Source organism: Leptinotarsa decemlineata, unplaced genomic scaffold, assembly GCF_025532065.1.
Source record: "Leptinotarsa decemlineata unplaced genomic scaffold, Ldec_3_MD MMD2_tig00003557_RagTag_RagTag, whole genome shotgun sequence".
NCBI lineage: Eukaryota > Metazoa > Arthropoda > Insecta > Coleoptera > Chrysomelidae > Leptinotarsa > Leptinotarsa decemlineata.
This window is the reverse complement of record NW_027412590.1, coordinates 2373401-2389956: the sequence shown is the minus strand read 5'-3', so window position 1 is coordinate 2389956 and position 16556 is coordinate 2373401. Positions and strand designations below refer to the sequence as shown.

The following is a 16556-nucleotide window of genomic DNA, read 5'->3' as shown; positions in this document are numbered from 1 at the left end:
GGACGAAGAAAGAGGATTTGGGTTGACAGTGCATGGAAATCAAGACCCATTGAAGGAGAATTTAATACCCTGTTTCCCCGTCTCATGGATGATGAAATCAAGTTCTACGGATATTTTCGAATGACACAAAATACTTTCTATCTTCTTCTTAACAAATTGCAAATAACACTAAAGAAAAACGACACTTTCTGGAGGACATGTATTCCACCAAGAGAACGTCTGGCTGTGTGCTTAAGGTTAGTGCCAACTTTTTTTTGTCAAATACTCATTTTTAAAAGATGATTACCATTTTTACGCAGGTTTCTTATTCGTATGCCATATCACCTACTGATAAAACTCAATGTCTCAAAAAATATATCATGTATATTCAATTCAATGTATTGTAATAAAATAAATCAAAATGCAGTTCGATCTTACAACCGCAGGTTTTATAATAAGCTATCATTGAAGATGTTAGTTTTGTAAAAAGCTCATATTACAGAATTCAGTATCATTTAACAATTCAGAATTATATTACAGAATAATTTTGGAAACAGCTCATTTACCAAATTTTCTGTTATATTTTCTGTATTTTGTAAAATTTTATTAGTCTAATAAAAGGTAAAGAACACATACGATGTATTGTCAAAAAACCAATACTTTAATATGTAAACATTTTTACAAATCAAAGAACGATGTAGAACAATCCATATGAGGAGAATTCTCATGAGGAGATTCGTTGGTTAATGACGAATGTGAGGTGCTACTGCTGCCTGCGGCTGTTGCAAATGAGGGCAGGTCCGCCATATCCAACCCAAGCGGGTTTGTTGTTATTCGGTTTAATTGCTTCAACTCAAACTCCTGTACAGTGGCAAATATTGCAGTTTTTGCTTGGTTCAGCAATATAGGATCCAGAGATTTTAGAGTAGGAGCCAAGCTGGCAAGAAAAATATCTACAGGGTGCTGCGGAGGATTGGTTGCACATATTGTTTGGTTCCTTTCTGTTTCTTTTTCAGCTAATATGTACGCCATAAGTTGGCTCGAAGGAGACTCGTGAGCAGTTTTCTGAACATTGGCTCCAGTTCGTTTTACATTCACTGGCCTAGCAAAGTAGTGCTTTTTTCTTGGAGTAGCTTGCGTGCGCCCAGCTAGAGGAACTGGAGAAGTAGGCTGAACTATAGTTTGAGAATTGCCAGAACACTGTGAAACCTCCTTTTGGCTCTCAGCCTCACTTTCTGGATCAAGTTCAGACTCTTCCATCCTTGGGTTCAATTCTGAATCATCCGTTTTCTCTTCACATGAGGGAACATTCGACAAGGTTTCTCTGCCCATAATATGAGGAAGCAAAAAGTCTAATACTTCTTCATATTTGTATTTTTGTTTTTTGGCTGCAGCTTGACCTGATTTTGTCTTCCTCTTCTGTAGAGTCCGACGGAACTGGTCTCGAATTGAAGCCCACTTTTTTTTGCACTCTTCTGGCCCTCCTGGAAACAAAAAATATTCTTTAATAGTTTAGTAGAACCCCCTTCCCCTAAATAAAGGGACAGAGCAGCTTCAGTAAATTTTTTTGGTCAATCCGAATGGACTTGATTTTACCTATACTTATTTTTTTACAAAATAAAACCATGTTTGCATAAGTCTTAATAACACAAATACTTTTTTTTCAGGTTCCTTGCAACTGGTGATACTTTCAAGACTATTTCATTCAGCTACAGGATGGGAAGATCCACTGTAGCTTCTATCATTCACAGTACATGTAAAGCAATTGTGGACGTTATTTTAAACGAGGTCATGCCTGTGCCAGATGAAGCAAAATGGAACACTGTTGCCTCCGAGTTCTGGGAAAAGTGGCAGTTCCCCAACTGTATTGGTGCCTTAGATGGGAAGCATGTTACAATTCAAGCTCCGAAGTTATCGGGAAGCCTGTACTGGAATTACAAACACACATACTCCATTGTACTTCTTGGTTTAGTTGACCCATGCTACAACTTCATTGTAGTAGATGTGGGAGGTTATGGAAAAAACTCGGATGGAGGAATTTTTTTAAACTCGAATTTCGGTAGAGCTCTGGAGCATGGCCAGCTCAATGTTCCTAACAGTAGAACACTACCCGGAAGCAATGTTGAACTGCCAATGGTCATTGTAGGTGACGAAGGCTTTCCTCTCAAAAATTATATGATGAGACCTTACCCAGGAAAAGGTTTGACAGATGAAAAGAGGATATTTAATTATCGTCTAAGCAGAGCAAGAAGGATTTCTGAAAATGCGTTTGGAATTTTAGTACAGAAGTTTCGCATATTCTCTCGGCGGTTACAAGGAAAACCGGAAAACATATCAACTTTAATACTAGCTGCTTGCACCCTTTACAATTTCATAAGACAAAATGAAGGAAGTAACATGGCAGCATCAACTGATAACACTGAGGATATTGAAAGCACCACAATTGCTGGAGGGGCCTGCAGTCTTCAAGACCTACCCCGTCTACGAGGAGGATCAACGAGAGCAGCATTTGATTTGCGTGATAAACTCAAAGACTTCTTCAACTCTCCTGTTGGAAGTGTAGAGTGGCAAGAAAGGGCTGCACTGAGAATATAAGACACCCAACTAACGTTTGCACTTTTACCTTACAAATTTGAATAACTTCAACCTTTCTGTGTACATTCATTTGACACACCAACTACGTACTATAAAAACATGTAACATACCTGGCACTTTTAGTGTTTCGGAAATTATTTTCCATATCCTTTCCTTGTATTCGGTATTCCGATACTTAACATCACTCTGATCGTACAAAACAGGAAATTTCCGCACTTCTTCAATCAGTTTTTCGCCCTCCATGTTGAACGTGGCCGCACCGTCACCGTCAAAAAGTAAACTGAGCTAGCCTGTGACGGTGCGGGCTCTCTGCGGTCTCCGAGCACGGCCGCGGTGCTGGCGCGGTGCGGAGATATGTGTCCCTACAGTTAAAATACCTTATTTTTCTTTCTTGCCGTAGCACGTCCAACACTCGGCCGTGTGTTGGTGCGGGCTCGGTGCGGTTATGTATGTCCCGACCTTAATGTGTAAAATGAGTTTAAAGAGAGTGAACGTAAGTTGCCTAACCCACTACAGACTACCGAGAAGGGAAGAAGAAAAATGAAATATTGAGCATGTCTCAAATGTAAAAGAAAATATTTTTGCCAACTCAAAGAATATAATATCTAGAAAAGATATCAAAGGACGTAGAATGCTAATAGAAGTAAGGTTTTCATTGCCTTGCAAAAGTAGATACAGTCGAAAAAGTTTCTGTTTTTCGGAAGTCAAGAGTTCATATTAGACGTTCTCATAAAAGGCCAAAGAGAATTTATGAAAAAAGCTGATACGATACTTATTACCTGATCCCCTTTGAAGAAGATGTACAAGCCATCAATGATCTCCTCAATCTATACGCTATGATAACGCAGATCAACAAAATTACGAAAAAAATCACAAAAGAACAAAATCGAGTCAAAAAACAAAACCAGCAAATATCTATCAAAATATGCTTGATACATTTCCGTGACGAGAATGAAGAATTGGAGATAATCCATTGCGAAGAGACAAATAAAATCAAATGCAAATCTACTAGAACACAGACTGATGAAGTGATCACAAAATCTACTGACGAAAATATACTCAGGTGAAGACTAACATATTTATTGGGAAAATAAGCTAATAGGGCTAATGGGCGATGTTGACCACATAAACTGAATTAGCTATCACTGAACCGGTATATTCTTCTGCTATTGAGTCATCAAATTCTTTTTTTAAACGAAGTTCTGATTTACAGAACAGAGTATCAAATATTTACTCAACATCACGTGATACAGAGCATGATAATGTTTACAATGTAAATAATCACGTAACATTTGTCTCTCACTTTTACACAGGGAGCTATGGGCGTAAAACTGATTCCAAAAATAAGTTTGTTTCACTTATCAAAATATCCAATGTATAAACAAAAAAATTGTACTCATATATATTTAATGGCGATGAAACTTGTGATTTTCTTCTCATTATCACGAAACTTTGGCTAAATGCTGAACAATTGAAAAATTTCAAAATGAAAAACTTTTATCTGTGATCCTCCTATTCTAGGAACATTAGGATATATGGGGGGTTGTGTCTTGAACCTGTCCTTTGTAAAACTTGAAGTTGAAGTTTGTGGAATAAAGTTAATCACTCGAAGCATAATTTGCATTGTGTTATGTAAACCACCTATCGGCGAATTTTTGTTGCTATTTTATTATTTTTAGGCGCTCATCTCCTACCAAATCTTTTCGTGACTGGTAGGGAGCTGTCTTTCTGCACTCAATGAGTAAGGTTTCCACAATAGGGTCGCACTAGCCTGGATACCCGGAAACGAAGGACACAAGAGCAATGAAGCCTTAGGTGGTCCAAAACTCTTCTGTGGGCTGGCGAGGACAAGTTCAAAGGCATTCATCAACTCGTGAATGCAAGCCAACTCGCTAAATTGGTGAAACAAACTTCCATGAGGAGGCAGGTGAAAAAGTTCATGAACGAACCTTAACCTGAATTCACAGAATACCTGTGACCATGCAGACCAATTATTAAACAGGTTGATTAATGTTGTTCCTCTGAACTATGTACTGCACTCACTTTTCTAACAGATCTATCGACAGAAAAAGCCATTTTTCCAAATAATCTGAAAATAGGCAGTGTGCCGAATTTATATAAAAAAGGGGATAAACATGATTTGAATAACTACAGAACAATTAGTACTCTTTCCAGCGTTTCTGAACTATATGAAATGAATCTAAAAGAGCAGTTGAATTGTTATTTCACTGCGATGAAATTATTATCACCATCACAACATGGTTTCACAACTAACAAAGGCACTGATGCAGCTCTTTGCGACTTTCATAGTCGCATAATAACCGCCTTGGACGAAAAAAATATGTGCCAGGATTGTTCATTGATTTTTCAAGTGCGTTTGATTGCGTTAATCACAGCCTCTTGCTGGAAAAACTCTCGAGATATGGGGTTAGAGGAGTGTCACTCAATTTATTGACCTCCTATCTCAAAAATAGGAGACAAATAGTGAAAATCGGAAAGGATATAAGTTCTAGTAAACACATTGCTGATGGTGTGCCTCAGGGATCCATTTTGGGACCTTTTCTGTATTTAGTATTTGCAAATGATCTATTAGTGTATCTATCTGGATAGAGACTGCGGATTTCGAAGAGAAAAATCTCGATATTTCATCCGTTTCTTCTCCTCTTTTCTTACGATATTCGTCTCGCCAGGAGCTGAAAACTGAAAGCTGAAAACATCAGGCTTATTAGCTTGTGTGAGCCTGAGGGTGGAGAACGAATAGTTCCTGAAAATTCAGCACTTCTCGTGTGGGGACAACGGATTCAATATCCTCCGAGGCGTAAGGCAACACCGGTGTCTCATCAACACCGTGAGAGGGCCTTAGATGGTAATATAGCACTCTTAGGGGCGCGTTATGTCGATGAGTATAGGCCGAGACCGCATATGCTGATAGCAACTGCATTAGGGTTTCGGGCGCCTCGCGGCAGGCCCAGCACTTTGTATCGTGAACCTTTATACCGATCACGCGACTGCGGTAGACTGAGGTGTTGAAGAGACCATCCTGGCAAGCCATGATAAACCCCTCAGTTTCCGACTTCAGCCCACTAGACCTGAGAAAAGCGAACGTCGGGCACTTTGATAAGCCAAACTCTCCAATGTTGTTGAAGAAGACCCCATGCATTGGCTCATCCTTGTGTCTCCGCAGAAAAAAGGTGATATCTGCGGCTTTTATCTGAGCTTTTTGCTGAACGGGTTCCAACTCGGTGACAGAGTTGTGGACACCTCGTTCAGAGTTGAAAACTGTACCGAGTTCATCAGCTGCTCGAGCAGTTGTCTTTAGGAGAAATGCTCCAATTTCTGCTATCTCATGGTCACGGACCATGCAGAGAATGGGATCCGAACTCCTGACGACTTAACAGGCTGTATCCAGTACCATTCTGTCATGTAAACACTCCAAACTCAAAAGTCCACGGCCTTCCTGTTGTCGAGGGAAGTACAACCGTGGAACGGACGATTTGGGATGCAAACTCCTATTGAGATGCATAATTTTTCGGGTAACAGCTCCTCTCGAGTCCACTTCACTACTCCAAACGAGTAGAGTAAGATTGAAACAGCAAGCATATTTGTTGCAGCAACTTTGTTCTTCCCCGACAGTTCCGATGACCAGATCTGTCAAAGTTTGTGCTGATACCTGCCGCGGAGAGAGTTTTTCACTGCTGATACCTCTTGTGAGTGGCGTTGTTTCACCTCGAGGTAAGTATACATCTCTCCGGCATCTTGATGGTGTAGAATGCTTCCATCTACGAGCTGCACGTCCTCTCCGTAATCCCCGCATCGTCCTCTTTTGAGATGAACCATTGCAGATTTGTCTATCCCGAATTTCATACCGATAGCATGCGTGTACTCTTTCACCACCCTGAAGGACTGATGGAGATCCTTCTCTCCAGAGGCATAAAGTTTAAGATAATCCATATGAAACAGATGGGTGACCTTGTGCCTCCGGTTTCCGGGGGTGCCACAGTTATACCCTCGATTATTTCTGAGCGCAACGTATAATGGCAATAGTGAGATGCAGAATAGAAGGGGACTGAGGAAATCACCCTGAAATACACCTCTTCTGAAAGTGACCCACCCTGTTTGGACTCTTGCTTGACCAGATGTTATAGTGAAGCCAAAGTGGTATCAGTTGTTCAATGCATCTCACTATGATGTCGGGTAACGCAAGGCATCCCAGCAAATGCAAGATGAGCTCATGCGAAATTATATCAAATGCCTTACAGAGGGGCCATAGAGAGGTTACGCCTATATTGTATCGAGTCGTGCGTTACACATCTATCGATGAGCAGGTTCTCTTTACATCCAGCGACTCGGTCAACTGCGGTGAGTATTCGTGTGTATAAGATGCTCGTAAACAACTTTTAACACGAATTCAAGCATGTTATCAGTCTGTAATTCTCAGGAATCGATAAATCTCCGCTTTTGGGGATAAGAACGGTCCGCCCCTCGACAAACCACTCCGGAATCGTCTACTCTCCGTCCAGCTATGATTTGTAAACTCTGGTCAGATGACGGTGGGTACTTGATAGTTTTTTGCACCAATTAATTAGTGTTCAGCCCATCTGGGCCTGGAGCAGCAAAGTTCTTGGAACCAACAAGGGCCCTTCGAACGTCATCCGGGGTTATCAGGTTGCGCAGTTCATTGAGCTCAGGCTGTCGAAGCTCTCTGTTGTAAGCTTCGAACTGCGCTAGGGCTGAAGTGTCTAAATTGAGTGGCTGCGGGTGTTCATAGATATCCTTCCAGAAAGATTCCACCTGATCAGCGGTCGGCGGATTATCCACAACACGTGTAGGCTCTTGGAATAAGCGAGAAGGTTTCTCGCGGAGCCTAGAGTTTTTCGCGATACTTCGCGACTCACCAGTGACTTCTTAGCAGCCACTAGCATTCTATCAAGGCAGTGCTGTTTGGTGGTCAGCAGCACGCTTTGGCTTGTAGTGTGATTGACACGTCGTAAATTGGCGGCTATTCGCCACACTACGGGAGTGAAAGGCCTATTGGCTGCCCTGTAGTCCATCACACATTGGATACGAGATGCATGTTGTCTCGCCGACGTGATCTTAGCCTCCATCTTGTGTACACGCCGTTCAGTCTTCCGAACCGCAAAGCCGGGATTTCGTCCTTCCGATTATTATTATTATTATTACCATCATTATCAATATACCATACTAATGAATTACAGCCGAAAAATCGACTGAGAGCGCTTTATCAAAATAGTAATGACCACGTGCAGATTGAAACAGAGTGTAAACACCATTTGATGTTACAACTATCTGCATCCTGGTTACAAAATTCTCGATAGAAAGGTCAGAAATACGTAAAAAGGATCCAAGGTGAAGGAATGCGAGAAAGAATGATACCATCGATTGTATTCGTTTTATTTGAGTTTGATAACATAACGCTATTATTTTCAATATAGCTGTGGTTGAAAATTGCTGACTGTTTTGAAATTCCGTCTGATACGTTTTTATCTACCGACCAATGATTTGAATGGAAACGTTGTGATACGTTGTGTTACAACTAGAATCTAGATGTTACACAACGTATCTTAGCAGCACTCCTGCGAATGGCGCTCCTGCAATGGCTGTTCAACATTCGGCGATATAAATGACTCGAAACATAAAACATCAGGATATTTTGTGAGATTTCATCGTACAATCCATCAGGAATCATTGGCATCCAAACATTTGAAAATGGAACATATCATGCAAGCTATAATCAGAATAGTGAGTTTCATAAGGAGCAGAAGACTCAATCACAGACAGTTCAGGCAGTTTCTACAAGATTTGGACAAAAAGTTTTCTGATGTCCCTCATTTCACTTGCATTACGTGACACTTTTCAAGCTTTCATGTTGGAAAAAGGCAACCCAATTGATTATGACAATGACTGGTGGGTTGATTGTACCTTTTTGGTAGATATGAATAAACACCTGACTGATCGGAATATAAATTTACATGGTAAAAATCTAATTTTCACTAAAATATATTCATATGGTCAAGTATCTGAAACAAAGTTGAATCTACGCGAAAACAGGTGAAAAATAAACTTTGGATCATTTTCCTCATTTAAAATTATTTGGTACAGTGAACTAAAAAAATGTAATCAATATCTCAACTTCTGCAAAATCTGATGACGGAATTCTTAAATCGTTTTGAAGACTTAAACAAAATGAAAGAAATACATTCCAAATTTTTAAGAATCAATTCAATTTTAAAACTCCACAGGCACCAGTTCATTTGCAAATGGAGTTGATAGACCTTCAATCGAACAGTATTTTGAAAGCAAAATATTGAGAGGTTAACGATCTTTCATCAATCAATTCCTGAAATAATTACAACAAATATGACACCTGACATCAATGAACTTGTCAAAAACAAAAGAAGTCATGTATCTGGATTCTCGAGCTCAAAATATCACCCTCTTTTATAACTTTGATATGATTTTTAACAAGCGTACACAATATACTATATAATTAAATGAACGAAATATTATAATAATCCAATAATTTTTTTTCGAATCTGGCCCGCCTACACATTATAAATGTTATATATAGCCCTCTGCAAAATTGAATTTGATACCTCTGATCTAGATTATATTTTCTAAAAGCCCTGGCCAAACAAACTCGCGAGTCCTGATTGTTCCATCCTGAGGTATTGATTTTTTGTTTTTTCCGATGTTGAAAATCTCAACATTCGAAATATTCTGTACTGGTTGTTCAGTTGTAAAAGAAGAAAGCATTGTTATTTTTTTTCTACAAAATATAAGTTTTTGGTAGTCTTCGTATATAGTTCAGAATTATGCCTGCTTCCTAGTCGGTACTATACCTAGCAGTGATAGATTTTTTATTATAAACACGTTGGAAGGAACACTTTATCATGAAGCTACTTCTCCTGGCAAAAAATGCCATTGTGCCATTTCAAAAAAGAATGCTAGTGGCTTCAAACGATTGATATGACCTTTCTCTTTAGTTACGGTCTAAATCATCTGACGAGTCAGAACATTTTTGGAACTCATTGTTTCTATGTCAGTTTTAGTTACCTCTTCATCGAACTACAAACTGAATTCTGTAGCTAGCCTTTTTGGGGAATTCATTACGGATGTAGTCACCCACAACCTTTTCAATGGCTAGAATTTTCCTCTTTCCAAAACATTTGGTGTACAGCTATTCATAGTGTACTGCTGTACAATCAAAATTTTGCAGAAACCACTTATTTTGCATTTTTTCATTTCTAAGCCTTTTCTTACAAAAACGGAAATTGTTATTTTACCAGAATCGCAATTCAGTCCTAAAAATTGTATGGTTTCAGCAAAATCTAGGTCGTTTTTTCAATATAATATCTAGTTGAATTTCACTAGTTCGGACTTCCATTGTCTACTATATAAAATGATTTGAAATCCCTGAAACAAGTAAAAAAAGATCACCCGAAGACGATTGTAGATACCAACAATCGAAACGTCGTGAACTAACGTGACTTGGAATCTCTACACTTTTTTATTTTTTATTATTTTCTTTTTGCATTCCTTTAATTTTTTATTTATTCAATTATTATATTTTTACTTGTAGGTTACTTCACTATCATTTCATTTCAGGTTTATTGTTGCTTAATATAATTGTTATTTTCAACTATTCTCTTTTTAAATTATTCTTTTTTTACTTGTTTCAGGGATTTCAAATCATTTTATATAGTAGACAATGGAAGTCCGAACTAGTGAAACTCATCACGAAACATTGTCAATCACCTTCAAACAAACATAATATCTAGTTGTTCGAAACTTATTATCTAAGTCCCGGTATTTTGACATTATGTGATTGTATTCCTCCTTCCAAAACAATTGGGGTGTCGCTATACATAGTGTATAACTGAACAATAAAAACTTTGAAGAAACCACTTATTTTACATTTTTTCATTCTCAAACCATTTCTCTCTAAACGGAAATTTTCATTCTACAAAAATCGTAATTCAGTCCTACAAATGGTATGCTTTCAGCAAAATCTAGCTCATTTTTTTAAATTTAAAGTCCAGTTGTTCGAAACATATGATCTAGGTCCCGGTATTTCAACATTATGTGTCCACATAATTACAAGAAATGATCTAGGTATACGATCCGAACCAGTTTCCTCTGAAAAATTACAGAGCCGCTATCATCATTATTGAAAATGAGAAACGATATAATGCATGCCAAATGCCATTCCATGTGTATTGATAAGTGGAGCACCCAAATAATATCTCAGGTACTCATTTTACTTGAGACGCTGTAACCGATATGAGGAAATGAGCATTTTTGAGGTTCAAATAACACATATTCATAACCATGGGCCTTCAATTCAAAGTGCTAATTATATACTCATGCGTTGAGTTACTTCAGGATTATTATCTTCACGAACCATCACAGTCATGATAATAATAGAGCAACTGAATACTAATTGTTGCCCACGGCTTCGTCCGCGTAGAATTTGGTTTATCATATTAAGTTTCATGACATATCATTTCAAACAAAAAGTTACAAATTTTTTTAATCGACTCAAAACTTCAGGTTTCCAACTTCAAGACTGACGAAATTCAATTCAATCTTTCTTTATTACTTATTTACGCTATACAAAGAACTCACCTGCATATTTCAAGATTCTAGGTTCAGTAGCTTCGGCTGAACGTTAATTGAGAAATTTGTAAAACTAACACAACCGTTAATGACTTTTCTAGTCAAGCGTCTACCCGCGTTTGGGTCGCGTTTTCGGTCATGGCACTTCATTGCTCAGACCACCCTTCTACCCTCGCGCAACATCCTAGTCGTCTTACAGTAGACTCGACGCGTAATGGCTTACTGCGTCGCGTCAAGTTAATCTTATCGTGATAACTTCTAAACAATTCGTCCAAATTACTCAGTGTGAAATACAAAGTATATCTATATCAAATACTCAGAATGAGAATTATATAAATTTTCATAAGAATTTGACAGATATTTTAAAATTTTCATTGTAAAAGAAGTATCGAATTCGATTTCATTCATGACTCAGTATTTTGCATATAGCGGCTATCACATAAGAAGTAGATATATGCTATCGTGGGCTTTTATTCGGAACTATTTGAGATAAACAATCTTATGGTAAATTATCTGCATATATCTCCAACGGTATAGGCAGCGCACGTAAATATAGCTCTCAAGAGACAAGAAGACCAAAATTACACAAAACCTTTGTGAATTTAGCCTATATGTTTTTCTGATAAAAAAGAAATTACAGAGGCCATTCCGAAAATGATAGAAAAGATCCTGACCAATTCGAGGTAAGAGCACTCCGACCAGCTCACTCCAACAAGCAGAATGCCACTCTTGTACTGAGCAGTGAAGACGCCGATAAACTCGTTGATATGGGATCGTTGAAACTAGGATGGACACCATGCAGATTTGTGGAAAGACAAAAAGAAATTCGAGGTTTCAAGTACTGGGTGCAGAAGAAGGGCATAGAGCAGTAGAGTGTCACAACCGGCCATCCTGCATTTACTGCGGTAGAGAGCGACATCAGTCAGATACCAATAAATGTCGAGAGTATATAAGATAGACAAACAGAGTGAAAGCACAAAAAAAAACAGTCCGACCAAAATGAGAATCAAAATTTTTCAGATCAACAGCAACAGGAGTCGAGTAGCTCATAATCTGGCACTAGACACTATCAGAAAATTTCAAGTACACATTATCGTCCTCAGTGAACCTAATATCTCTGACATCCGCGTGGGTATTCGGGGACGACTTCAAGACAGCTATTAAAGTGTTAACTAACAATGTTACTATCAAGAGGCAGGAATGCGGCAGGGGATTTACTTATGTACAAACTACTAGGTTCATGGTCTTCAGTTGCTACTTATCTGGTAATGATGAAATCAAAGATTTGGAGGAGTCACTATGCAAAATAGAAAAATTGGTACGCACCAATAACGCAGAAGCCATTGTAGTCGGAGATTTCAATGCTAAATCTCCTGAGTGGGACGTGGATTTAACTGATCACAGAGGATTCAAATTGATCGAGTAAATTGTAGCCAATGATCACGTAGTCGTCAACCAAGGGGGCAAACCCACTTTTGTCCACCAGGACTACGGCTCCATTCTTGACTCAAGGATTGCAACAGAGAAAATTCGACCCTCCGTCGATCAGTGGAGAGTACTTGACTGGGTAACTTTTAGCGATCACAAGTATATTATATTCGATGTGGTTGATGAAAAGTAAGCACCAGAATCTGTTCGACAGAACCAAGGATGGCAGGTTAAGAAGCTGAACACGGCAACATTGAACGAAGTTTTGAATATACTTGATGAAAATACCCCTTCTATTATTCTTGGGGAATTCGCAGTGAAACTAAGGGAAATATGCGATTTGACTATGCCCTGAAAAAAAGACGGTAACATCAAGAAATCAGTTTACTGGTGGAATGGTGAAATTGCGGAACTCCGTGAAAAGTGTCATAGAAAACGTAAAGAATATACCAGGAAATCCAGAATGTCAACGTTGAACGAAAATATGACTCTGTGGGAAGCCTACAAGAGGTGCAAGAAGTTACTCAGCAACCTCATCAAGAAAACACAAAATGAGTGCTGGAAAAGGCTTTGTTGACGAAGATATTTGGGGCGACGGCTACAAAATAGTCACGAAGAGTATACTTGGATTTCAACCAAAATCAAACCTTACTTTGAGTGATATGAAAGACGTAACAAATGACTTTTTTCCTGTACATGAGAAGGTTCAGTTTATCTGTGATAGGGAGGGGAGTTTCTCAAATTTCACCATTGAAGAAATTCAAAGAATATCGACAAAGCTGAAAAATAATAAAGCTCCGGGATCGGGCTACATACCCCAAGAAATACTCAAATCTGTAGCCTTTAATACACCAGCTCATGCTGTAGCTGTCTATAACAAATTATTGAATCAAAACATCTTTCCTGCCGAATGGAAACAGACAAAACTAGTACTCTTGAGGAAAGGCAATAAACCTATAGATAACCCGTCATCATTCAGACCTATCTGTCTATTGGATTCTGAAGGAAAACTCTTCGAACACGCAATACTCGAATGTCTCAATGAAGGAATTGTATGAACACGGGGTTGAGGTAATCAACACTTCGGGTTCCGAAAAGGGCACCAAACAGTAAACGTCGTAAACACTATAGGTAGTATTGCCAATGAGGCCAGAATTCAACGAAATCTCTGCGTAGCCATAACGCTGGATGTGACAAGTGCTTTCAACAGTGAAACATGACAATTCATATTGGAGGCCCTTAGAAACAGATAAGTGGATGGAAACCTAATTTATATGATAGCCTTATATCTATCAGAGAGAGAAATTTCACTGGAAGCCATTGATGACACAAAAACTATCAGTATAAATAGCGATGTCCCACAGGGATCAGTCCTAGGCCTTATGTTGTGGAACATCCTGTATGATGAGCTTTTTTCTATTGAATTACCCGATTGAAATTGTTTGGTAGGGTTTGCAGAAGACGTTGCAGTAGTAGTGACAGCCAGAAACGGAAATCTCCAAATGAAAGTAGCAAATAGAGCAATACTACAAGTATCGAAGTGGATGAAAAGTAGGCTCCTGAAACTAGCCCCAGAAAACACCAAAGTCGTGCTCCTGACAAAGCGTAGAAAAATAGGGGTAATCAATTTTGATATCGAAGGAACACAGATTGGACTGAGCAAGGCGGAAAAGTACCTGGGAGTATGGCTCGACATTAAGCTGACCTTTGCAGAGCATATGAAATAAAGTGTATTCAAAGGCGGAGAAAACAACCTTGTCCAAAAATCAACAGCGGTGCAGAGAAAAATAAACTTTCGAACGTGCAGTTCATATAGAACGATATCCGCTGAGGCAGCATGCGTTATATCGGGGGTTTCACCGATAGAAATTCAACTGCTGGAGAGAATGGAACGCTACAGTGGTCTGGGAAGAAATGCAGCCAGGGAAAACCTCACGCGTAGGTGGCAACTGAAATGGGACAGTGATCTCTATGAGAGATGGATGTAACCGACTCATTCCAAATGTAGAGAGCTGGGTTAACCGACCCTTTGGAGAAGTAGATTACTACCTTACTAAAGCACTTTCTGGACATGGCTGCTTCGGTAAATACCTGTATGACAGAGAAAGTTCGGAGTCTGCATCCTGCATTCAGTATCAGGTAGATGATGATGCGGAGCATATGGTTTTTGCATGCGTACGGAATACCACCGAGAAACGGGAAAAATATTCAACATCGAACATATGATGGAAGATCTCAATGGAGAAGACACCTCATGGATTTGTGCATACCAAGTAGTGAGGAAAATTATCGATACAAAGGAGAGGGAACGTAGAAATTGAAGTATCTAGTTACTATATATTTTTTTGTTTGTTTGTCCGATATTAGGATATATCACGGGTCAAGTACTGAAGTAATGCGAGACCGGTTCCCGGTACTTGGCACCTAGAATAGGGAAAGGGGTTTCAGTCGGTACGAATCCGGCACAGCGTCTATGAAGATTTCCTTTCCTCTTTAAAAAAAAGATAGATAGATAGATACGTAGATACGGCAGTACTCGTAGTAAAAAATAAAAGATCAAGGTCAAGGGCATGAGTTTATATATATCGCATTCACAAATTTTACAATATTTAGTTGTTATTGCTCCGGTAATGCTGATATCGAAGACTTAGAGAAATCATCGCAAAAAACACAGATCCTCATAAACGGTAATGAAGAAAATTACATTATATCTGGTGACTTTAATTCCAAATTCTCACAATGAGGTGTGAACTATAGCGACCCGAGAGGAAGTTATGACGGAATGGATTATAGTCAATAATCTGATTGTGATCAATCAGGGGATAAAACATACTTTTGAACAAAAAACTATGGTTCTATCCTGGACTTATCTACAGAAAACATCCAGTCAACTTCGATGAAAACCGGATGATTTCTACCCCAAAAGAATTTACGGAAAACTTGAACCAGATTTGTGACAAGGTGATGCCAAAAAAGAAGAGTGATAGTCTGAGGAAATCAAATTACTGATGGAACGATGATACTGCACTACTACGAAAACAGTGCCATCAGAAAAGAAGAGAATAAACAAAAAACTTTCGTGTATCAACGCTCATGGAAAACCAAATTCATTGGGATCATATGGAAAGCAAAAGAACGTTAAGGAATGTCATCGAAAAATCAAAAAGGGACTACTGGGATTTCCTCTCAAACTGAATTTGAATGTTGATAAGATGAAGGAAGTAAGAGACCACTTGTTTCCCATCCACGAGTAAGTCTGTTTCACCTATGATGAGGATGACAGTTTCACAAATTTTACGAAGGAAGAACTGATAAATGTTTCCATGAAACTGAAAACCAACAAACCCCTGGGTCAGCAAATATACCGCCAAAAATAATTAAAGCAGTGGCCTTACAAAACCCGAATAATACTCTATCTTTCTACAATGAGCTAGCGAAGCAAGGAAACTTTCCAATTGAATGAAAGAAAGCTAAGATTGTGCTTTTGCCAAAAAGCAAGAAACCCCTAGATAATCCTTCGTCATTTAGACCAATATGCTTACTTTATTCAGAAGGGAAACTATATGAGTAACTCCTGCTTACACGTCTCAATGGAGAACTGATACGTCGGAGGACTGTCATATCAGCAGTTTGGATTTCGAAAAGGAAAACAAACTCTAGACGCGATCAACGAAAAGTATGTGCGTTAATCGTTGATTAACTTTCTTATTTTCTATCCAAGGAGATATCTCTAGCGCTTCTACTACGGCACATGAACAAAAAATGAAAAAATGATTTATTCGCGATCGTTAACTAGGCAGGAATTATTCATCACTTTTCTGTTAAAATTTCTTTCTTTAATTGTGTGAGTTTGCTGCAGAAATGAAGCTACTATATATACTTTCATTATTAATGATACGAGACCGACATGTAATTAG

The 16556-nt window shown here is 38.7% G+C and overlaps 1 protein-coding gene across 1 annotated transcript; it reads right to left on the bottom strand.

The window, feature by feature from the left end:
* Positions 1–619: 619 nt before the first annotated feature.
* On the bottom strand, positions 620–2819 carry LOC141483502 (uncharacterized). Its single transcript, XM_074178185.1, has 2 exons — positions 2685–2819; positions 620–1463 (listed from the first exon to the last, which is right to left on the bottom strand). The coding sequence occupies exons 1-2, from the start codon at positions 2815–2817 to the stop codon at positions 658–660; spliced, it is 939 nt and encodes a 312-aa protein (XP_074034286.1). The 5' UTR covers positions 2818–2819; the 3' UTR covers positions 620–657.
* Positions 2820–16556: the final 13737 nt, after the last annotated feature.